At 34.1% G+C, this 26,000-nt stretch overlaps 1 protein-coding gene across 1 annotated transcript in view; it reads left to right on the top strand.

The window, feature by feature from the left end:
• The window catches only part of MAN2A1 (mannosidase alpha class 2A member 1), a 115,433-nt gene that overhangs the window by 10,739 nt on the left and 78,694 nt on the right, over positions 1 to 26,000 (top strand). Inside the window, exons 2-6 of the mRNA XM_088531371.1 lie at positions 1,204 to 1,464; positions 10,636 to 10,780; positions 21,257 to 21,428; positions 23,157 to 23,284; positions 24,822 to 24,995. Coding sequence (XP_088387497.1) covers positions 1,204 to 1,464; positions 10,636 to 10,780; positions 21,257 to 21,428; positions 23,157 to 23,284; positions 24,822 to 24,995 — 880 coding nt within the window. The remainder of the gene's footprint in view (positions 1 to 1,203; positions 1,465 to 10,635; positions 10,781 to 21,256; positions 21,429 to 23,156; positions 23,285 to 24,821; positions 24,996 to 26,000) is intronic.

Below are 26,000 nucleotides of genomic sequence, written 5' to 3'. Positions count from 1 at the left end.
GATTAAAAGGCATAGATCACAGAACAATTGTCTTCTACGGAATCAGTGCTGCTTATGCTGTATTTCATAGCTAAAGTGTAAATGTCCAAATTTGCAGAGGGTTTTAGTGCAGAAACATCTTTTTGACAAATCTTAATTGTAATTTCATATTTGGGGTCTGTTCACAATTTTGATAATATGAAGTAATTGGGTTTCAGTCTCTATGATGTTTTATATTATTGCCAGATTGAAGTCAGTCTGAGGAAAGAAAGAAATCGCTCTGGAGCTAAATTGACCTTAGAAACCTACTAAATGGTCTGGCCTCTTACGATTCTTACAAAAACTAATATATCTGTGTCTGAAAAGCTTCATTTCCTCAGTTGAAAGGGGTGGTTGGAGGAGTAACACTCTCAAAGACCTGCTGCTTCTGCTAAGCTGCCAAGCTTCTCTGAAGTGTCTGTATTTTGTGCTTCCCAAGCTGGGAGTTGTGTGATTTCTTTCATTTCATACCAATATGATTCTCTATTCTCCCTCTTCTGGTGTGCACTAGAACCAGCCACAAAATGTCTCTTCTGTAATGAACAACCTGACAGAGAGCGTAGTAAATTTAAGATGTCTTTTTATTATTGTTATTATTATTGTTATTATTATGTTTGTAAATGACCAGTTATACATATTACTGGTATGGCTAGGCAGTGAAGGGATCTTTTTCCATTAAATGGTTTTATTAACGTTTCTTTCTTTTACTGAGTATAAGAAGCTTAGTATCTGTATAGAAAAGTTTGCAAGTGTGGCATTTGATAATTTTATGTGTACAGGGAAAAACCCTAAAATGCATACGTGAATCTTATTCTGTGTGATGCAGCTGCTTCCTAAAAATGGCTATCCCTTTGGTCATTCTGATATGATAATCAAAAAGACTAGATTTTTGCAAATCTTTAGAAATGAAAAAAGTTAAAGTTGGAATAATTGATACTTGAAAAAGTGTGACCTTTTTAAAACATATCTGTACCACTAATTAGATCTTGTGCTATAAATTCAAATTTGTAGTGGAAAATGTGTTTTGTTTATTTATTCTGTGAGTAGGTTGATTCAATTTCTTGCATAGCTTGTCTTTGTACAACAACAAAAAAGAATTGTGTGTGAGGATACATTACAGTGAAGCTGAAATCAAAAAATTAAGTGAAGAATTGGCCTGACAACCTTTTTGTTTTTCTTTTACAGGGCCAGCTTTCAATACTGCAAGAGAAGATAGACCATTTAGAACGTTTGCTGGCAGAAAATAATGAGATTATTTCAAACATACGAGATTCTGTGATTAATCTGAGTGAATCAGTAAAGGATGGTCAAAGAAATCCTGAGGCTATAAACTTCAGTCAGGGATCCCTGTCTGACCTTCTTCCTTCTGCTTCAGTTTTGCATGCAGTTGATTCTGAGGATTGTTTGTTTGCTTCAAAAAGTAGAAGTCAAGTTTCTGGAGTACAGGTAAGCAATACATCTTTCTCCTATCCTCACTGGAGCCCTAAATGTTGTTATATAATGCTGTAAACATCTAACTAGAAATAAAACTTTGCTCATAAGAACAATTGCTGTATTCTAAGACCATAACAGAATTGTTTAGGTGACTGTCATGCTTAAATGTAAATTTTGTGAAACTCTTCCTTTATTATCTTTACTACACTGGATAGAAAATGAATTTGTGATTATGATGACTTGTCATTTCTACAAATATTGAGGAGCAGCATGTGGAAATGATTAAGCTGATATTATTGATGAGTAGTATCATATGTTCTTTAGAAAGAATTTCTTCATTTGACAGTCTTTGACATTCTTCCAAAATTCTTTTCAAACTGATCTCAGAGAAGATGGAAATAGAAAAATGTCTTTAGGGGTGGATGTATACATGAGTCTTGAGGGGCTGACAAAGCACGCTTAAGAAATAATCATTAAAAAATCCCAAGTACTCTGCCCGCTTTTGAATATTGCTTATATGTATTGCCACACTATTACAGGCACTTTGGTTTGACTTGATCAGAAGTGAAGAATACTTACTATTTACTGTGTTGGCTTGTTGTCATAAACTGGGGTGATTTTTAAAGTCAAATACGTTCAGTTAGTCGATTGTTCAAATTCTCTTACTTTTTAGTGAGGTTTGTGAGTATGGAGTATTTCGACCAGTGATGTGTAGTGTTTGGGTGGTCTTGTGGGATATTATGGATAGGCATAGTACTCTAAGATTAAGTTTTGACGTCTGTCTTTCTCATTCTGGAATTGAATGTATTTCTACTGTAGGAGAAAGACAATGGACTCAGGATGAATAAATATTAATGTTACAACAACCAATGTATCTTTTATAATGCTTTTAAGATGTTCAGAGATAGCCAGGTAATTTTTACTTTCTCAGTATGTAATTTATGGAGAAACTAATTATTTAAAGGCAGTAAAATCTGAGTGATTGTATTTTTAAAATACATTAAGATATTTGTGCCAAAAACTTAAGTTAGTATTAATACAAGATTACAAATTTTTAAGTTACTGTATTTTAACAAGTTATTGCTTCATACAGCCTGTTACCACTTTAGCTAATGTACTTTTTTCGGTATACTAAAAATAAATTAGAACTAAATTCACAACAGTTCGTGTTTATAAATAATGCTTGTTGGCTTAAGTTGCTGGACATGTTGTAAACCTCTTATGGATGGAGTGTAAAAACTGTCCTTATGGTTTGCTTCACATGTGCAGCACTTCAGATATACATTTGATGTATACAATTTTGGCTAGCCTTGCAGTTAACGGTTTTGTTAGGTTGTAGTGTCTAAGCTGCTTTTTGTTCATTACCTATATTTTTAAAGTTATATATAATATATGCAAATAACAAGTGTAACAGGCAATATTCTTTACGTTTCCTTCCCTGTCCATGCTTGATGTTTTCTTGCTCTGTACAGGAGTGAAGAGTTCTAATGTTCTTCATGTCATTGAATTAGTGCTCATCCATCATGATCCTTCAATTATTTTAGTACTGCTTTGGAATCTAAATCCAGGACTTCAGAGTTCCTCTAACAGTAAACTTAACTAATTGTTCTAAATTATTGTGTTTGAATGCAGCTTCAGTGTAAAACATTTCGCCATGGCTGATGGTGATCAATCACCATGACTGCAAGATCGATCAATTTTTTTTTTAGGTCTTTTATAAAGACAAGAGAGTTTCAAGTAGAATGTTTGAAGGAGAGAAGAATTAGAAAAAAAGGTATATTGATTCCAAATTCCGAAATACTTAACCAAATACGTTGTAGCCGGCTAATGTTAATTATCTGCTATTCACAAACATGAACTTATAAGTACAAATTTTGACCTTTTTCCCTATTATTTTAGAGTGAGTGTATGAGAAGGAAGTGAGAAACTAGAAAGAAATCAGGGAGTGCATAAGTGAGAATGTGTTTGGATAAAAATCACTTTGGAGAACAAAGGCAAAAGAACTTTTACTGAATAAATTCTGGGAATTCATTATTACATTTTCCCGCATTGTAGAGACCATTCCAATAGATCTAAATATCCATTAAAAAGACATTTTCTATGCTAAAGCTGGAGAGAAAAAGTTACTGATAATATCAGAGCTCCCCGAATCTTGAATAGGCAGATAGATTCTTTTTCTTTTACATGAAAAGAGTTCTAGAACAAGAAATGATACTATGTTACATGTGGTATTTGTTAGTAGGAAGGATATTATGTTGAAATGAGAATTGATGTTGCTCTAATTAAATAGAAGCCTAATGTCTACCATTTTCCAAAGATGAAAATGTCATACTAAACGAAGCTAGGTAGTAAAATCAACAGAATGAAGAACTTTAGCTCTAGTGTGGACATGACCTGACATTTCTTTAGGTCAATGTTTGAAAAATATCTGGGATTTGTGTTCAAATCAGATAGGATTCTCAATAACGATGATAATGAGCTCTAGAATCTCTTAAGGCAAGTTAGCATGCCTCCTCTTTTCGCTCTCAATTACTGAAGCATCAAACAATGCGCCTACTCCTACTGCTGTTTTTAAAAATATAGAGCATAAATCACTGTTAAAGATGTCCAGAAGAGGCATGAGCTATGCTTTTTTCTATGTAGTATGTCAGCGTTCGCTGGGCAGTTTGTGACACTTAGCCAAGACTTAACCTTACCTCAACTCTTTGAGTTCCTAAGTACAGAGAATAAATGAATATAGAAGAGAGACAGTTTTTGGTAAATATTCAAGTACTTTAATCAAAAAACTTCTAGGAATTTGATTATAGTCTTAAGCATAAAAGAGGCAGCCAGCATCCTTTTGGAACTTCTGTTTGTCTTCTATTTTTACAGGCTCCTTGCATTCTTTACTAACATTTTGTAATTAGAAATACAATTTAAATAGCTGAAGGAAATGTTTATTTTTAACCTCCTTTGCTTCTTACTGACTCAGAACTCATTTTGTCTTGCAGCAGTCATGTAATCTGGTCAAATGACAGATACAATTTTTATTTAATGTCTTGGGCAATTCCTACAGAGGATGGGACTATACAAGAAATGAATGATTTAATATCTATCTGTCTTCTGGATGTCTTGGTGTAATTGTTGTGATTTCAGCCTCATCTGGCTTGTACATGTTTCAGTGGAGGTTCTGGAATCCTAATTTTTTCTTGGCCAACTTTTTTTTTTCTTTTTTGCTTTTCTGCTGATTCATACTGAGCCAATTATTTCAAAGGACTGTCCTAGTGATTGAACTCAGAATCATATAAGCATTTTTTTAATTGCTTTTTTTACTAACATGTCCTACTGTATGCTTAACCTACAGTGTGGACTGTTAAGACCAGGATTTTGCAGTCTGCAGAAATATGCATGTACAAACCCTGCATGTGAGATTCAAGCCCCACCCTTGAGTCAGATTCATAGGAACAGGTGCAAGTGAGTTTAAGCAAATGTGTTTTCATTGTTGAAATAATAAAATAGTTGGTCAAACATGACTTCCCCTTGGTGAATTCATGCTGCAAGTCAAAGTAACAAAAGTAACAAAAATATCCAATTTTCTCCCCTTGTCTTGCTGTAGAAGGCTATCGGATTGGTAAAACTTGGTTGCCCCTTTGTAAATTAGTGCTGGCTACTCCCAGCCACCTTCCCGTGCTTCATATGTCTGAGAATAGTATGCAGGTTTAGCTGCTACATCACCTTTCTATGGACTGAGATGAAACTAACTGGCTTGGTAGTTCCTGGATCTTCTTTCTTGCTCTTTTTAAAGATAGAGATGACATTTGCAATGATGTCAGCCAGTTCCCTCTGCTTTCATAGGTTTGTCTTATCAGGGCCTATGCACTTGTTTTGTTCAGCTTATTTAAGTGTTCTCTAACCTGATTCTCCCTAACCTGAACCTCCTTCAGCATGGATAAGTCTTCTTTGCTCTAGACTTCTCTCTGTTCTCAGGGGCTTACTTCCTTATGGCCAGTCTGACCAGTAAAAACTGAGGTGGAGGAGTTATTCAGTGCTTTTGCCTTTTCTCTGTCATTTTTCAGGATGACGTAGAGTTTATCCGTAACTAGTTGGTAACTGACAGATTGAGGGAGAGTATGCACTGCATTTTCTTCTGAAACTGCCATTTCTGAAGAACCAATATTTATGGTTCTTCAAAATCAAATTTTAAAAAGCTGGAAAGTATGGAATTAATCTAATTTTCATTCAGCTTTTCTTTTCCCCCCGACCCCCCACCCTGGACTTGAAATGGCGATACTGAAAGCATTGTATCTCTATTTGCTATGTTAGTAATATTGTCCTAAGGTAGAATCAGTTCTGGCACACCTGTGACTTGACAAGATGATCTGGTACAGGTTGTAGATAATTTAGAGTTATGTGCATTGTAAGCCCAATTCGGTTACCGCTAGAAACAGCATTAGGATTATAATGACCTTTATTGTAATGTAACACTACTTGCTTTTCTCTGTATCTTAATCTAAAAATCTTAATATCTTTAGGCTTTCAGATGTTTGTGTTTTTTTTTTTTTCAAGTTTCCTGGTTTAAAGGAAATCAGCTATCGTGAGAAAACTTTTTAACTCCTCTGAGTTTGGCTTAACTGACTCCAGTAGACTATATTTATGGAAGTGATAGTTGAAGGAAGGTAGTTGCTAGGTGTATAACTGTATCTTAATGTGTTTTTCCGCTGAAATACTCTTTTGGAAAGAATGTTAGAAAATTCCCAAGTGATCTTCTACATAGGTTTTAATGAAGTTATGCTTATGTGAAATAGCTAGGGAATGTACTTTCGCTAATGTGGTTAGCTCAACATGGGCCGCCCAAGAAATTAGAGGACCTGGCGTATTAAAAATTCCTGCTTTTTAAAAAAATGATTTTTCAAATACTTAAAGCTACAGCGAAGCTCCTTTTCTTCATTGTTGGTGAGATCTAAGCCTTGCTATCATTAGCAGATCATCCTTCTTTCTTCATCTATTTTAAACCATATTAAGAGTGGAATAGCACATTAAAAACAGCTCCTATTATGTCTGATGCCCTCAGTTGTTGAGTATCTATTACTGAAATGTGTTTGAAGTGACTGCATGTCACTTCTACACATAACCTTCCTAGTTTGTTTCCTCCTTCCACTCAATGTATATTTGATTCAGCTTCAAGTCTAGCACTTCTCAGACTGATCCAAGAGCTAATTCAGTTTACTGACACAATAGATTTTTTTTTTTCAGGGATTACTTTTTTTTTTTTTTGGTGCTCTAGTGATGTGAATTAACTCGGAACTGTTTCAGGGGTTACCTGAGCTGGCACCAGGTAAGAGGTATGAATGAACAGCACCTTCCTCCTTTTTGGAAGTGCTGAATTACTACAGTTGTCTCATGCCATCTTGTTTAACCTCATCATTATTCTTCAGTGAAGCCAACCTTTATATAAAGTAGTGTTTCAGTTGTTTCTTTGATGTCAATGAATGCTTTGTCCTCGTCTTTAAACATGCTGCAAGAATTTGCATGTGCTTGTTGCGCAGCTCATTCCAGTTTCAGAATTTAACCTATTTTTCATTATTTGTGTTGTTACAAGTCATCATTTGACTACTTATGACTTATTTTTCTCACTGTACACTAAGACAAGCTTTTGCATATATTTGCAGAGTTCACTTAATACAGAAGTGACGTGCCTTCAAATAAGTAGATCAGTTTACAGATTCTGAAATGTAGAGTTAACTGGGAATAGGTCTGCTCTTTACATGGAATACAGCATAGAAGATCCAAGGCCATATTGGAGTGGTAGAGAAGGAGAGTTTAAGATATTTTTAGGGAGAATCTTAAGGAACAATATGTGTGCATGTTGGTTAAGAGGTACGTAATATTGTGTGCTTATTTCTTACACCGTTGTCTCTCCTATACTACCACCTTAGATTGCCTTCTCTCCATAAATTCTTCTTTCTCATATCTCATTTGCAATTATTTGCAGGTACAGTTGTCTTTGTGTTGAAAAAAAAAAAGGCAAATACAATGTGCTGCTCTTTGAGGCGCAATTAAATCCATGCTTTGAATCTTTTTTTTTTTTTTTTTCCTTTTAGCTTCAAATGATTTGGGTATATCAGAAGACATCTTTTGAAATTGTTGTTTTGGCAGCTATTCTGAATAAAATGATTAGGGGAAAAAGTTGGGGTCAGAAGTGCTCCCCAACTCTGCAAATAAAACATCAGATGCATGAGAAATACATGCATCTAATCTGTCTTTTGAGAATATTGAGTTTTAAAAAGCATATGATCTGAAAACCCAAGGCACAAAGAGAGAAACTGTAGAAAACACTGCACAACTTGATAAAACTTAAAGCCCCAATTTTTCTCTTTAAAGGAACTGGCTTGTTATGGCTCAGGTTAACTAATCAATGCTTTCAATAACAGCATGTGAAAGAAACTACTTAATAACATAGTGAGTGTGTTAAACTTCAATGTTTTGTCTTTTTACCAATTACTGCTGTATTTTTGTGTAACAATATGATCATGTGAAAACATACCATGCAATATAAATGATTTTTTTTGAAGTGTCTGTTTATGTCACATTGTTGTATATACATATACACGTCTATATGTTTGTGCTTGTGTCACAAAAACACAATATTCAAAGCTTTTAGAAACTGAAAATTGTTTTGTCTTAACAGCATCTGAATTTATTGTGCTTGGGCCATCCTGTCCTCCTCACTGATATGCTGGTTTATAGATGAGACATTGTAAATACATGGATACTTGGTTGTTCTTGCTTTACTAGTGAAAATGTTTGTTCTGATGTCGTTTTTTGCAAACTTTGTCCCCTTTATTTTTTAAGCTTTGTTTCTAAAGTAGCCCCTGAATACTCTGCTATCGACTTCTTCAGCTGCGAACTCTTTTGTGTTTCTTTTGGTACTTTAAATGGCATTTGCCAGGATGTGGAAGTCAATAAAATAGGCTCCAACTTCAATAACTAAGGATCTTTTCTCCTATTCACCCCATACATATTCTCAGTTGGAAGTAAACTTTACCTATCAAAGTTTTTTCCAAACTTTATACAGCAATTTTTTTTTTTTTTATCTTGTGACTGTGGTATCACTATTAGTGATGACATGATTAAATGATATTTTTACATTGGCAGTCTCAAACTCTGTGTTTTAGAAAATATCAGCATCCAGTGGAGGACTTAAGATGACTGTACGCAGAGTTTTTTTTTTTTTGTCCTTTTAGGTGGTTGGCACTGAAGAACACTAATAAAATGCTCAGCTTTGTGAGAATTTGAAAATTCTGTCTAGTGTTCTTGGTAAATTCAGTCTTATTTGGGCTGCTTTTTAGCAATATTGTCTTTAACTTGGCATTTTAAATGCCTGATACTATTACATATTTTTCATAGCTTTTATTAGATCTCACCTTTCCAGACCTTGCATTTCTGCTATGAATTGTAGTCCTTGATTAATTATTATGTGAAATTCTGTGCTGCTTAGGGGATTCATGAGTGACTTCAGTCTTTAAGGTTGTTTGTTAGCCCCAAAGAAGAAAATTGCTTTTCCTCCTTCCTATATATCCTCATATGTTCTACTCACTTTCTGTTTTCTATATTATAGAATATTGTATGCTTCCACTTGTCCCTTCCTGAGAGAATTTTGTTCTGTCTGGAGGACACTTCTATGTATTTTCTGTTTTTGTGGTAATGCTTTGTGTATACATCACAGCCTGTTCTGAACATGTGCCATGTTGGGCAAAAAGTCTCCTGTCTCATGTTTTCCACAAATATTTGCAAGCATTCATTCTGAATTAAAAGTTGATTCTAGAGTATATAATGTATTGCTTCTGTTGTGTTTCCGTTCACCCTCTTTCATCCCCTCTTCCAGGTTGTAAAAATCAGCAAATTTGGAGGAGGAGAGAAGAATTGACTTTTGCTTCAATTGGAGTGAAATTGGATCTAAATTACCAGAACACTTTATCTTTTGAACATGTCTTTAGGCTTTTAATCATCAGTTATATACATAGGTCTGGAAGGAATATTTAGGTCCAAGTCTTCTATCATCTTAGAGGACCATACTGTAAAATTGCTGGGAAGCTGATGAACGTTTAAGGCTAGAGACTTTTGTGCATTTTTTTTTTAAATTTTGCTGCTTTTTGTGGAAAGTTATTTCCAGAACTTCTGCATTGTCTAAGAAATAGTTGTTTTCTGTACACTTACTCTTTGTTAATTTCCAGCCACTTATTCTGTTTGGGTTTTAAGTGATCTTTTTGATTTATCTTTATGTGGTAATTTTAATTTGAAGAAAATGCATTTAAAATAATATAGTTCTTTGTAAATGTGTTCACGTGATTCAAAAGTAGGAAATAAATCTCAGAAGTGTGTAAGGAGAATAGATTTTAAAAATCATCCATCAAGTAAAAGCCTGCCCAGTTCTTATTTTTTGTTCAGGAAATTCAGTATATTTTTAGGAAAGAAGGCAAAGCCTTATCAAAAAAGAAAAGAGATACAGTAACTTTCTTCTAAGCTTACATTGGAAGAATCTTTTTTGGTTGGTATGTGAGCTTCATAAGCGTTTGTTAGTGTTGCTTGAGTTACTTTATTTACCTGTGCGTGTACAAATTAAAGATATTTTTTCCTGGAATAAAGGACAGCAGAAGCTATAAAAAGACCTTCATCATAGCTGTTGATTATAGTTCTGATTTTTTTTTTTGATTATTTCAGTTCTTTTTAGTCAGCCTCTTTCCTCACTCCATCTCATGATATTCTCCTTTATTACTGACTGTTTAATTCTAACCCTTTTCTGTATTCATATAATCTCCTATTTGCATAATGCTTTACCTGTATAAGCTCCAGTCCCTCAGTGCTTTTATGAGCTGTCGTCTGTCTCGTTGCTTCTTTCAGGTCTTTTGCTGACTCTTTATCTAATCAATTTTTGTGCATAGTTTCCTCAGAATTAAACCTGTCAAATGGTTTTATCTACCTGCTAGTGATTTGATTGTCCTAGTCTGACTTGAAAGTTGCTTTTATTTGTCAGCTTTTAGTCTTTTGACGATTGATTTCTCCCAGGGTCGTGAAAAAGCAGTTTTATTACTGTTTTTGACAAAAACATCTTTGGTTTTAATAGCATTAATGGCATACCTTTTTTTTTTGTGTGTGTGTGTATGTGTGTGAATTTATGTTGTATATTTCTTTTACTCTTTTTAGATGTTGGATGTCTATGACATTCTTCCTTTCGATAATCCAGATGGTGGTGTTTGGAAACAAGGATTTGATATCACATACAATGAAAACGAATGGGACAGTGAACCACTTCAAGTTTTTGTTGTACCTCACTCACATAATGACCCAGGTAATATTTTTTAACTATATTGACTTGGGTATCTAGAGACTTGAATTAAATATAGAATAATGTGTTAAGATTACATATGTTAAGGTAACGCATAAATCTGTATTAAGATTTAAGTTTTTCTGAAATCTGTTTAGTGTGTTTTTTAGCTTAGCAAAGTAGTTAAGCATATACATAATTTAAATTACGTGGACTTCAAGGACTGTTGCAATAAGAAATGTGTATGTTTGTATTTATTGACTGGAGTAAAACTTAAGTGCTGCTATTAGAAAATAACACAGCATATCCTGCTGTTAGCCCATGTAATTTGTTCATTGCTACATAAAATATAGTCTGTTTTTAGTTTGACTTTTTAGATTTAGATGTTTAACCCTAGCCTGGTTTAGAGTGTGCTTTTTGAAAGAGGTGGAAACAACAGATCGGAGGGTTTTTTTGACTCAGCACTGTTTTGCTTCTCTCTGGCTTGCCTTTCTAATTCCTATGTTCTAAAAGAAAAAAAAATACAGTGGGATAGTATAAGGTCGACTTTTAAATGAAAATGTAGATATGCTTGCATTATTCCACTTCATCCTCCCAAGGGGATTTTTACTGTGTAATACATTAAATGGAAAATGTCAGTTAATTTAAAAATGATTGTACAATATATTAACATAAAATACACCACAAACCAGTGAATTATACTGCTATCATGTAGTACTGCTAAGTTGTGTGTGTGTGTACACTGGCTTTTGAAAGCTGGCGAAGCTGCATGGAAAGCATGGAAAAGCTGGCAATCTGTGTTTTTAAACTTTGTATTCCTAGCCACATTTTCAAGAGATCAGTAGAGATGACTTCTGGCCTTGATAATGACTTTCAGACCATTGGTTTCAGTATGCTTTTTCAAGTATAGTTAGTAGGTCCCCTCTAACTCAGTAAGCTTGCTATTTCTTGAATGGGTTTGGTGTGGTATATCAAAACATTAGCTTCTCTCCTCTTCCTGATATATAAATTATAATCATCACGGTGGCTTCACAATTACAAGTTCAGGCTTAGACATTGCCAGTGGAGGTAGTGTCACGGAACAAGTGGTGGTGGGGGGTGAGTGACACAATGCACTTCACTCGTGGGAAAGAAATAGGAATAGGTTTTATTGGTAATGACAATGGTTTCACGAGATTCTATGGCAAGGTCACTTATTAGTTACTGCATGGAGGTTCAGGATACACATGGAATTATCAAGGACACCCTCTTGTTGGGTCACAAGGTTCAGACTGGACCCCCTTGCTTTCCAAACTCCTTCTGAGAGGAGTCTGGGGGCAGCTGGATCCAGTCCTAGTCCCAGACCTGGTCAACGGTTTATGTCTAAGGGATTTGTGCACAGTTACAAAGTAAGGTTTACAAGTTCAGAAAGAGAAAGGCCGCTATAGTCACTTACCACGAATCCGTAGTGGGAAGGATCTCTTAACCTCGAGGAGTATCCTTGAGAGGTGTCCCTGCTCAAGGGGAGATCCTGGTGTGCAGCCCGCTGCCATGCAAGGAGAACTCAATGGGCTCTTGGGCTGTCCCTGTATTTGTGGGATAAGATGATTGACGGATAGTCATTCTTTCAATTCAGAAATGACTGTTGGCTGGTGCACTCACAGTTAGCCTTATCCCCCATCAGGATAGGGCCATCAGGACTGTTATGGATGGTTAATGTCCGGGTGGGGAAAAAATCAGGGAGGCAACTACCAGGATCAGATAATGTGGTAGTTAGCACCTGAACAGGGCTATGAGCTGGGGAAGGAGCATATCCGTCACAGGTAGCCCTCTGCCCCTTTCTCTAAATGAGACACACAGACTGTTCTGACAACTAACTGTGTCTCTTAACCATTAACAAGTCATGTTTAGAAATTTTTCTTTACATATCCCCTGGGTCTTCAGTTCCATTTTTTTTTGTAATCTTTTCCTATGCTTTTTTGAACAGTCTTTTTGTAATCGTAGTCTAATTCTTCCTGTTAAGTCTTCCTGTGCAGCTTCTCTCATTTATGCTCCACATATATTTGAACAGCTTTTTATTACCATTCTGTGATGGCTCTATGGATCTAACCTTTGGCTTTAAGACCTCCAACCTTCCTTCTTCACATCTGTAGGTCCCTGTCCTGTCTCCTGTAATCAGGCAAACACCCATGTTTCCACAAACTAACATCTTTGTCATTTGATGAGCATTAACTTTGATCTGGTGTTTGAGTGATTGGACAGCACCAGTTCTGTTTGCCTGAAGTAGCCCAGTGAGCACTCACATTCTTGAGTGTTACAATTATTGGGTCACTTTCCACATCAAGATTATTTCAGAACATACTGTATTCTGTTACTACAAATTGCGTATTCTCTCCTGGTGAGTGCCTAACGAGTTTGTGTTGAGATTGCTGTCGGTCCATCAGAACTTGCCAAAGCTACTTTAGTCTTATTTTTTAAGAAAGAATTATGCAAGACAAGGTTCCTTCAGAGCCTCCAAATATTTTAGTTTTGTTTTTGGGGTTAACAGACTAAGTAGTTTTGTAATACATAATTTGAGGAAGGGATCCCTAAAATATTGGAAGTCTTGAGAAGGGCATATCTTTTGTTAGCTTTCAAATTAAGATACAATTTCTGAGCCCACTAGATGCAGAATGGTTTGAGTTTCGCTGTATATTTGCCATGACATTTAAAATGTGCCTCATTTTGGAAGGGCAAAAGAAAAGATGACAAGGGTTTTTTTTCTGCAGGTCTGAAAAAGGTGTTTCCTCTCTCTGGGTATATCTAAGTCCAAGATGTCAGTTTTGAGTTACAGGTCTTTGTAAAAAATACTTTTGAGTAATAAGAACTATTCAACTTCAGAACACACAAGGCAGAGATATCAATCGTCTTCGCTTGATGTAATGTAGTCACACCAACCCCTTCTCCTTTTTCAATTTTTGTGTTATCAGTTGCGGTATTTCTTCTACTTGCCTAGGAACTATGTTTGCAATGTGTCTGTCCTCCCCTTAATTTCACATCAAAAGTCGCTTTGTGAAGAGCCTTGTAAAAGAAGAGCCTTCCATCACCAAAGGTGATCATGTGATACTGGTTTTCACCTGCCTTTATAAACAATATTACAAGAAATCTCCAGACTTCATCAGGACACTTATTTGGAATTACCTTCAATATGAAAGTTGATATTAATAAGCAGTTTAGAAGAAAAAATATATATTTGCATGTAGCAAAAGCTTGATTTTTTTTTTTGTGTGTAGCTATGGAATGCGTTCTTTGTTTGTTTGTTTCTGTGGTAAAGGGAAACTGAGGATTAAAAGGAATGAGGTTATGTCTTCTAGCAAAGAACTTAAGACATAGTGAACATATAATATAACTCTGTATAGGAAATATTTTTATCAATTAATGGGACTGAATTAATGGGGCTGGTAAAGATGCAACTTTCTTAGCTATAAAAAACCTTAAGTTTCCTTTTTCTTTTTTTTTTTTTTTTTTGGTTTTCTTCATGTGAGACTACTTTGTCTTTAACTTTTCAGTTGATGGGTGTGAATGCTAGTGAGAATATCTAGAGCTTTATGGTGGGAAAATTGCCTTGAAACAGGATGTGTGAGAAGAGTGAAGGTGTCTTAGACTCCTAACTCTGTGTCTGGAGATAACTTACACCTGGAAGCACTTGCCATTACTGAATTTGGCTAAGTCTGAGTTAACTGGCTACACATAAATTCATTCAGGACCTATGAAATGGGGGTGTTCAGTGTTCCTTCCTTCAGTGGCTGTGTATTGGGAAAATAGGTATCAAAACAAATCTTACCTTTTTGATTTGTGGCAGGCATAATTGTTCTTTTCTATTTATGCCCATTAATGAGGATTAGATCACCTCACTAGATGAGTTTGGGTCAGTGCAAATTAATCTCAAACCATGGATGGATGTTACAAATGACTGTGCTGAGTGAGGTTATTGGCACGGTAGGTAGGACAGTCCTTCCTAAAGCGGATTAAGGAATGATATTATAATGAATGATCCCCTCCCATGCATTACCACACACTTGGTAATGTTGATCTTGGTAATGTCTTTTCATTTAATTATTTATTTCAGAATTTTGATTTGTGGATGCTTTAGCGTGAGTGTGTACTAGATCAGATTGTATTCCTGGGTGAGATCATTACAGATGTAGTACAAGCACCTCTTAAGTGGAATTGAAAGAGACTAAAATAGATTTTTTTCCCCCCCAGAAATTTCTGTTCAAGTAAAAGTGGATGTGAAAATGTACCTCTGTGCGTGTCTGGTCTAAATAGTACTTTTAAAAACTTCATGAATTATCTATGACATGGGTAACATTACCATGCTAGCACTTCCATTGTCCCCTTTTATTATTTAAAGTCATTTCCATTTTTCAACTGGAAATCTTTATAGTCTTAAGAAGTTAATTGTGGTGTTGAAATAAAGAAAAATCAAGCATTGAAGTTCAATGCTGTTAATACACAGTGGAATTTGAGTTTTGTTTTTTTGTTTTCTGTTGGTGAGTTCTGGGTAGGATTTTCAAATCACTTCTTATGTTCCTTCACATGTTTGGTTCAGTGGACCACTAATGATTTAGACTGTTGTTCTGATCTACTGTAGAATTCTGATTACATATAAGAGTAGGATAGTAGAAAGTTTGGACAGAAATAAAAATATTAGTTGAATTAAAACTGGGAGCTTTACCTTTAAAACGTTTCACATTATATACCATGAAATTTGCTGATTAGTATAGTCATGTTGCATAGTAGGAAGATTAAAACTATAACACTGCAATAACATTCTATCTTTGTGTGTAGAATTTTTTTTCTGCCTTCTCCTCCAGGAGGAAAATGTTGTTTTTTCCTTAGAAACAAATGTGTATAAAATATATAGTCATGTATACATTGAGAGGTGAGCAGTTAATTTTGTCCACTGTATGGAAAGATGAACTTTAGAAATAGAATGGGAAGATCGACAGCTCTGACCCGCCCTTCCCCCCCACTTTTTTTTTTTCCGATGAATTCTAGGAACCTGAGTTGCATTTCTGGCTTGCTTCTATTTCTGTGGTTGCAGGGTTGTAGTAGGCAACTCTTAGGAAAAGAGCCTTCTTTTCCCTCTCTCCGGCTTTCTCTCTTTCATTAAGATTCAAGCAGTTCTTCTGAAAACTAGCACAAGTATTATAGAGAGCACACTCTTAAATGCCGGATCAGTACTAATTTTCTTCCCATCTTAGGTATGAGAACATCAGGCTTCACTTATGCAAACAGAAGTTGACCTTGCATTGTGTAAGCCTGCCATATAAGAAGTCTAAAGCTATTTCTTGAAGCAGGCACTGTTTTATTACAGATTTTGGTTTTGATCAAACATACGTTCGTGCGCTTAGCTATGCTTATGAAGTAACATTGTGGTGGATACTTTATAGAATGATTCTCCCGGTCAAATGAGCAGAGATCTTTTATCAGTTAAAGTATGCCTTTGGAAAAATAACTATACTTTCCTACCTTTTTAAGCTAAATTACATTATTTGAGAGAGCTGTGGGAGGAATAAAAGATACTATTTTATTTACCTTCTATTGTATCAAATGGATGCTGCAGCACTGTCATGTTGTAGGCAGCTTTCTGTCTTACACAGGTTTATCCTATCTAAAATAGAAAAATGTCTTGGGAGACTAAGTTTTAATTCTGAAGTAACATTATCTTAGAGATAGCGTGTTTTAGAGGATTTTTTCACATTATTGGCCAATAAGCTAATAACCACTGGATAACCACTGGTTAACCACTGATTTTTTTTTTGTGTGTGTGTGAAATTAGTTTCTAGGTTTTATGTCAAAAACATTTCTAAAATAGTAACCGGCTACTTTGCATTAGTTATTTTTGACATCAGAGGATTATGATATCATGGGATTTTTAAGTAATTTTTTTTATAGCTCCTGCATCTTATGGGAATTCTGAATCTACAAAGGAGCTAATTCAAAACTCTTCCCACATCTGTTTTTTTTTTATTTACTAAAATGTAAATTAAACTTTGGGTTTTGGATTTTATTTATTTCTAGTATTTGCATTATTGTGGATTAATATCATTACGCCTGTGTGTGGTAATATAGACAACATAACACACTGAAATTCTCCGAAGCACATACAAGAATTTGGCTTTTAAATATCCATTAATTTATTACTACGAATATTTGTTATTGTTAAGGTTGTGCATGTTACCTAGAACATAAATGTGATTATTAAGAACTAAGATACATTCTGTCAGCTTATGATCCTTTCTGACTTTCTTGACTATTAAGGCAATACACTAAAAGGCTGTCTTCGTCCAGGAATTGGTTAGGCTAAGTAGTGCTTTCATCTTGTATTGTTTAGACACAGTTTTATGGGAAAAAAAAAAGTAAGTCTTTATTAATTGATTTGTACACTTCAAAAAGATTTAAAGTGTCAACTCTTCGTTGCAGAGTTCCTCTGTATTTTTCTGGAAAGTTTTTATAACGGTCACTGAAATTACATTGTTTTACTTAATTCTTCCATAAAAACAAAATCATGAACAAATTAAGTTCCTTTCATTGCAGAAACAGTATTGATCTTTGTATTTTGGACCTACAGAAATTGATTTTCAGCTAGTGTAAAGTAAATTAAGGAAAGAAACTATTCACAGAAGGATTACATTAATAGAATAAGTAGTAGTATTCTAGACTATATAGTAGTATTTTAGGTTTGCCTCTTTAGTGAGCCAGATTTCATTAGGAACTAGAAATCTTCTCAAGGAACATTTCCTCTTAAACATTGGAGTGTAGACTACAGTAGCAGGCAATTCAAAAGTGTATGTATTTGTTTACAGCAGCATACTACTTCTGTCTTCTGGTTTAAAATTAACCACTGAAATGAAAATTAAATATGTGTCTACATGGGTTTCTAAGCACTGGATTTCAAACACCTCCTTGGTAACAGCAGTTCCATGATTTCAGAGCTGTCCTGTGATTCTCGTGATCAAATTATAATGCACTTAGATTTATTTTTTGACCCAAAATTTTACCTGTATTTCAGTCTCTGAATCTTAACTGTATTAACAAAATGCTTTGACATGAAAATGCCTTTTTCTTGTGCGAGGAGATGGTACAGCTTCAAGAAGGAAATTGGACTGGAAACTGTATGCCGGCCTAATGCTGAATCTGTTAATGAAGTCCTTCAGGGTTTTATTGCATTGCAGTGGATTGAACTGACATTTTGTCATGATTCCTGGAGAATGCTGTCTTCCAGGAAATTTATTTTAACATTAAAAAAGGAAAAAAGGGGGAAGGGAGGGAGAGGAAGGCACCCAGAAAACCTCCTAATGATAAAACTCTCTAGGAAAAAAAGAATCAAGTCTCCACATTTTTTTCCACATTTTGCATAATGTCACTAATGAGCTACTTTTTTTTTCTTATTTATATTTTTTATACTGACAAGTGTTCTAACATAGAGTTAAACTGACAAGTGTATCTCTAGTATTGTGTTTCTAGTTTTGATAACAGCTGATTTAAGGTATTGTACTTCTTGCATGTGTAATGTGTTTGAATTCAGACTTTTCAGATCCAACTACACTGGTAAACCTCAGGTTTGTAGTTTATGGATAAGAGTAAGAATGAACCTCAGCTGTACAAAAATTCTATGTGATCTTAGGAACCAAGATGTGCAATGGTAAATGTAAGGTTTATTTTTCAAGATATGAGTAGAAACTGTTAATAAGTTTATTCATTGCTGCTCATTCACTCTTCTCTCTGTTTAGCCTTTGTTTTTTTTTTTTTTTTTTTTTGTGGCTCTATGTGAAGTTGAACAATCACTGTGAGTAATGGGCTAGGATCTGTTGATGTAGAACTAAATAAATCAAGTGCAAGATAACTAGAAGCATGGTAATTACATTCAGATGACTTTTTCAGATAGCTTGCAACTAATTCTGTGAATAAATATTTCTGAAGATTTGGTGTAATAGTCATGTTACATCCTTCCTATGCAGCACAATAAACTGAGGGCTTTTTTTTCAATTACCATGCAACTGCTTTTCCTTCATCATAGTGTATTTTTTATACTTAATGTTTTGATGTTTTCCCCTGTGATTCTTTATTGAAAACTTGATTAACAACTCAATGTAAAGAATGCTTAAAGAAGTAATTTGGTATAATTAAATTTTATTTCTACAACATAGTTGGATAATAAAAACATGCTAAAATGGTTTCATTATGACACTTTTCTGTATAAGAAAAATAGGACACACAGTTCATTCTGCACTAGTTGTATACAAGTATGATAACATCTCCTGCAGAATAACTTCTCAGACAAAGATTTAAATTTGCAGTTGGTTACTTGTGCATCTTATCACAAAATTATCAGTGAAATATTTCTTTCATTTCTTGAAAGTTAAATGACTATTGAAAAAGATTAATTCATCCTAAGATCCCAGTTCTTTCAGTGACAGCTTCTATAACAAAACATCCGTTGAAAGAGACAGGAATCACAACAAGTTTTGATAAAAACGGCATTAAAGGATAATAAATCCAGCCAGCTCATTGCCCTTTCCTTCTTCAGCCTTCTTAAACCAACTGTGAAACAGTGATTTGCTGACAGTTTTTTTTTGTTATGCTGTTTCTATGTCTGTAAAGAAAGTACATCTTATGTCTAGACCATATGTCCTTTTTACTAATGTTCTTTAGGAAAATAAAACTGTGAGATATTAAATTAGACCTTCTCTTGTCTGTACAAAACTTGTTCAGTTTAAGAAAAGGATAATGAGCTAGCACTTTTTTCTCAGAAATGTTAATTTTTTTAATTTTCTTTTTTTGGACACTCATGGCTCTTTTTCATTTCTAAATAGTTCTACTTTGAAAAGGCCAAATTTAAACATGAGTGCCACCAAAAATAAAGCTTGGCTCATACTCTCTATTAACTATTGCTAACTACAAGATTCTATATTCAAAACACGGTTAACATTTTGATATGTGAGCTGGAAAAGAACGGGCATGCTATCAAATTACATTGGCTTTGCAATTTCACTTAAGGTAAATCAATCTCTCTCATAGAAATGAGTCTGAATATTGATTAAGAAAGGGTAGATTCAATAATGTTTATTTCTTTTGTTAGACTAAAAATGACTTGTTTTATGCGAAAATATTTTTTATTTATCTACTTACCTTGAAGTAATATTAACTTATTCCAAAACAAACTGGTAATGTGTGGTCTTAAGAGCGGACTAGCTTTGGGTGAGAATGGTGGTACCTGCATGGAACAGAAATAAGAACAACTGTTAACTTAAGACGAATCACTTGGGGCAGATACATCTGTAAAACAGCCCTCATGTTACATGGAAGCTTTCGTAAAGTCTTAAATGCGGATGATACAGGAACTAGTTGCATCATCGCTTGTCCTTATCGGCCCTTCATTGATACTTAAACTCAGCTGAGTCCATTTTGAGCAGTAGTCCCACTCAGTAACACACAACACACGTGCACGATGTGTTGGTGGAATGAATGAGAATATACTGCTTCTGTTTTAAGTAGATCTGCTTTCTTTTTCCAATTATATCTGTAGAAGGAACACAACCCGTTCAGGGAAGGAAGATGTTTGTGGTTTTTTACCCAAGGTTTTATGAAGAAATTGGAGAATTTTCATGGAATATTGTACACAGCGAAGCTTGAGTATGTGATTAAGCTCACAGCCTCCTTTTTTTTTTTTTTTTTATCTGTTTCACACTGAGTTGATACCTTTCTACTGAGGGATTGCAATCACAACATGGCTTTCTTTTCTCAACCACTGCTGGCAAGCCTTCAGTAGTGGTGTTGGTTACATGGTGCTCAGTTTATCTCTGTTTTTATGTATTTAGTCTCTAGGTCTGTGGATATAACATTTACAAACCCTCTCTTTTCTTCTCAAGATGTGAATCAAAAGCACTGTTAGTGATGATCTTAGATCAGTAACTTTATATAGACTGAAGTGATGGGATGCTTTATGACTTGAAATCAGAAAGAGAATAAAAGGATCAGGAATGTGTGTGCTGGGAATAGGGCATGGGTTAAGAAGATGTTGCGTTAATATATGTTGCAAGAGACAAGGAAAGCAAATGGAAGTTGTCAATTTAAGATATTACATTAACTGTCTTTTATTATGTATTTGCAATTACGTATTACAGTGTTTTGTTACATATTTGCAGTCTTCCTCTGTGACTATTTACTTTCTGCATAAATCATTTTCCATCGCACAATCTTAAACACACAGTGTTATCGCTACAGTTTTAGCTTAGCTAAACACATTGGCATACTTAGTTTTCCTGTATGTTTATATTTTTAGGAAATAAAACGTTTAAATTTTGTAAAACCAAACAAAACCTCCTTGAGCATTGTGAACCATCTGTAAGACAAAAAAATCAGCTTTTTAAATAGATGTGTAACTTAATTTTTTTCAGGGTGAAGGAGGGATGCAAGTCTGTAAAGACCCTAGAGAAGAGTTTAAGTTTCACGTGTTCTCATTTCCTTGCATAGGTTGGCTGAAGACTTTTGAGGACTACTTCAGAGATCAGACACAACATATCTTAAATAACATGGTTATAAAACTACAAGAAGACAATCGAAGAAAATTTATGTGGTCTGAGATTTCTTATTTTTCAAAATGGTGGGATGGAATAGATAGCCAAAAAAAGGATGCTGTTAAAAGGTTTGAACATCTCTACTATTTGTGTTGTACTACTTGCAGAATGTTCTGAATCTTTATATGTATTTGACTACACTGTCAACTTGACTTCATTTATTGAAATGTTGTATGACAAGAATAATCACACTATTAAAATTCTGAAAATTCTGGCTTTCCCCTCCACTCTCCCAAATTAAAAAACAAAACTCTATTTAGAGAAATGGAGCCAAGTTACTGAGTTGCTGGGGAAAAAAATGGTTGAAACTCTCCATTCCCAACCATTATGATGCTTTTCAGATTGTGAGTTTTAATTCTGAACTCTTCTGTTTGCATTGGCATAAAATTTTGGGGAGTAGGATGAAGGTAATTTTTGCATACTAGCAATTTATTTAAGATAATGTTTCATTCAATGATAGTCATGAAATCAGGGGTTTGCATCTTAAATTATATTTTTAATAAACATGCAGCTATATGAATGTTTAAAAGGTGCATACTCTACATAATAGTGTTTTTTAAAATTGTAATTCAAGAGATTTAAGTAGGCATTGAGACAAGGAAGCATGCTGCTTGGATAACTTCTGAGTAAGGATCTAATTTTGATATACTATCCTTGCAATTAAAAATATATGTACTACATATGCTATATTGATATTAATATATATAATTTATATATGTTTTTTATATATATATAAACTAAAATGCCTTAGTTGGGTCAAGAGCATCCCTTCAAGATGCACTTTGTGTAACTAAAGCTGCAACATACATTAAAGTTAATGAGAGCCTCAGAGCTGCAAAGCTTTGGTGTTCCTGGAAGTCTTGGGTTTTGTACAGAAAACTATCTGATTAAAAAGTTGTTACAAATTGTGAATTTTAGGACACTGTGGGTTTTCAAGATTATAAAATCTCTTGGAAAACAAAGGGCAGGTAAACAAAATTCACTAGGGAACTGTGTACCTCTTGCTTCAGGTAAATCATGGATTCATTAAACTACTTACTAGTTATAGAAGAGTTGCAGAAACATGCATGGGAGATTATTTTGCGGTATTTTTTTTTTAGTTTTATGGGCGTTATTTATGTTTTGAGTATGTGCTGATATGCCTATGGTATTTCTTTCTTGAACTCATTAATCAGATATGCAGTAGGGTACGCTGTGCCAAAATATATAATTAACTGTAAGGAATATCTTATCCTGGAAGCATGATTATTAGGTCCATGAACATTTTTTAAAAAGATACTAGATTTTTCTGTTATCTGTTTCAATAGGGTGATCAATATAGATATAGTAAAAGTTGAAGCTCTGTTAGCTTTCAGAAAAAGTAAAATAAATGTTCTATCATGAGTAGCAAGTATTAGTAGTGCTAGAACTGTCAAATATATGCGCATCTGACTTAGTTGGTCTTTAGTACTGTGCAGTGGTTTATTTTCATAGTCTTTGCAGGAAATAGCCTTCTTTCTGAAGAAAAGCAGCAACAACAAATGTTCTATGGCACAGGCAGAATAGTAGATAGTTTTATATTTTTACCTGCATATTTGTTAAGAATTTTGCCTTTTGCGTACTCGTTCTTTTTCTGCTCAGTTAAAGAAAAGGGGGGAAAAAAAAAAAAGAAAAAAAGGGCCTCTATTGCACTAGGACATTCAGTTTAGATTTTGGCATTGTTTCCACAGTAAATCTCATATGTATTCAGAAATTGATTTTAACAGTATATTTTCACAGTGACTTTCTAAGCATAATCTACCTTTTCTTCCATTCAGACTAATAAGAGATGGGCAATTTGAAATAGTAACAGGAGGATGGGTTATGCCTGATGAAGCCTCTGCCCACTACTTTGCTATAATTGACCAGCTAATAGAAGGACATCAGTGGCTAGAAAGGAACTTGGGTATGTTGGTTTAAAAGATATTTTGCTATGTTGATGCAGAAAGTCAGTTAGCAATTCATTCTTCATATTTCTGAGGTGATTAAAAGGCTTTGCTTATTATGCTATTCTGAAACATTAAATCAGACGATTTAGTGCAAATCTCAGGGTTGAGCCTAGTATTTGCAATTTCTTTTTACAAATAAAGCTTTTTGAATAAAGTATATTTAAACTTTTTTTTCCCTTGTCCTAGCACTTTAATGAATAAAGATGTGCATAATATATAAGTGTAATAATATGCAAAATTAAATCATGCTACGTTAGTTCACATGGTTCTGGTATCACAAACTGTTTTTAGGACTACCATTTCTGGTATTTGGAAATCATGAGTAAAGCCTTAAAATCATTTGATTTAAAAATCAATATGCCTTCTGTGTTTTTGAATTTATTCCGAATATTAACTAGGTTCTTTTTCAGATAAGCTTTTAAAAATTAAATATGAAAATTTAGTAATAATGATAAGACCTTACCTGCCTTGTTATCTGTTAGAATCATTTTCATTAAATTAAAAAAAAAAAAGTTCATATTTGCTTTTGGAAGATTGCAGAAAGCTGAACAACTCCAGGACTGGTGACATTACTAAGTACCTGAAATAGAACTGACTGAATTATTTTGGTGGGTGTGGAAGATTTTTCTGGTTTAGTTCCATAATTAGAGATAATTCTTTCTAATTGCCCTTTTTTTTGTGTGCGAAATATATGTATAAAGAGTTTAGCAACAGCATTACTTCATTTAATGGAAATTATCATTTTGTTATATTTTTCTTGAAATGCAATTTCTATAAATACTGTTAAGCATAAATACGATTTAGAAAAAATGTTAGAAGGAGTAAAAAGATAATACACTGCTTACTTCTATTTTCAATGTGTGTGGGGTAGGAGAGAGTAGGAATAGATATACTTACTGAATTGATTTAACAAAAGTTAGATACAGCTTTCTAATTTCTGAGATGAAATTCAGTGGAAAGACAGTAGTAATTGACTGGATTCTAGTGACTGCTAGCCAAGTAAATCAATTCATTTTTGAAAGAGAAGTTAAATCTAATGCTAGCAAAGGTTAAAATTATTGAAATTACATAAATTTAAATTTATAATACCTATCTGTCCTGCATTTCTTCACTTTCTTTCGTTTTTCATTTCTAGTTGTAACATCTGGAAAAACTTTAAAATGAAAGTGAAATGTATTTTGTTATGTTTCCATGTGAAGTTAAATATTTCAGACAAAGGTTCTGAGAGTGTAACAATGTAGAGGGTTTTTTATATAATTAGTCAGAGTGCCCTGTCCCTAACATGTTTGATTTTACAGAACTACTTATCTATTAAATTCTGGAATGTTAATTCCAAATTATATTCTTATGGAGACTTGATTGCCTGTATTTTTCTTTTTGCTTTTGGGAAATTTCATTCTTAGAGTTTTGATTTAAATTATATTGATATTGTTTACTTAGAGTTGAAAAGTAAAACCTTTTTTCTTCCCATTCTACTCTTCCTTTTGTCAACAGGAGTAAAACCGAAGTCTGGCTGGGCCGTTGATCCTTTTGGGCATTCCCCGACAATGGCCTACCTTTTGAAACGCACAGGATTTTCCAATATGCTTATACAGAGAGTTCACTACTCAGTTAAAAAACATTTTGCAACTCAGAGAACACTAGAATTTTTTTGGCGACAGAACTGGGGTATGTTTTTTTTTTCTTTTGTCTCAATTTGTTGCTTTATTATTGATAAAGGCGCAAAAAAGAGAAAATGAAAATCTTTAAAGAAACAGGTTATTTGCACAAGTCAGTAGGTCTTAAAAATTATAAAATTGTAGTTTTGTTGTTTTTAAAAGAAAGTCTTGTTTAAAAAATTCCTTTTGTGCTGGGGAAGGCGTTAAATATAAAAGCCGTAGTGTTGTCACTGTTCCTCTGATCTTTACTTCACTTTCAGTTCTGTTTATACTGTTTTCTCCTTTCTTTTCCATAGACCTCTCTACAAAATACTTACATGGGAAATGGAAAAACAGAAGTTATGGGCTTTGATTCACTTTTCCATTTTCCATTTTAAAACTTCAAATACAAGATACACCTGCGTTTCAAACATATATCTTAAAAAAAGTGTGGAATTTTCTCTTTTCCTTTTCTCACATCTTTGCTTTCTTCCTGCTGTTTCACCACCTGGTGGTTATATTTAGTGAGGAGATGCAAGGAAATAAAGTGGAAGTAAAAAGGAACCTTTTCCTTAAATGACAGGAATACTGAATGTTCGATGAAGATAGAAGGGTTTCTATTCCAATCTTACTATGGGAAAAGCTTCACGCAACCATGTTTTCTCCGAATGTATAAAAAATCAGTCTCATTAGTTATAGCAGCTTTCTTTAGACTTGAAACATGTAGATTATCTTTAGTCAGAAAAATTGATTTAAAATACTTGTTTTTAATTTGCAGTGAAATTCTCAAAACGTTTTGTTAGAATAAAGATAATTGCTTTCTTGATATTATTTATATATTATAGAATATGAAAGATAATTAAATAAGGTAGCAAGGATGTCTGCAAACTGGTGTCTGAAAATGTCTGTACTTTCTGATAAAAATACTATGTTTTGTTTTGCACTGTACCAGCATTTCACTAAGTAGTAGGACAAATGTTTGCTGGTGTATTTTGTTCTTGTAGCTTTTAAAAATAAGCTAATATGTCACTGCTTT

This window comes from Tinamus guttatus, unplaced genomic scaffold (genome assembly GCF_059628265.1).
Source record: "Tinamus guttatus ecotype Peru unplaced genomic scaffold, ASM5962826v1 Tinamus_guttatus_pri_ptg000411l, whole genome shotgun sequence".
NCBI classification, from domain to species: domain Eukaryota; kingdom Metazoa; phylum Chordata; class Aves; order Tinamiformes; family Tinamidae; genus Tinamus; species Tinamus guttatus.
This window is presented reverse-complemented; position numbering and strand designations above follow the sequence as displayed.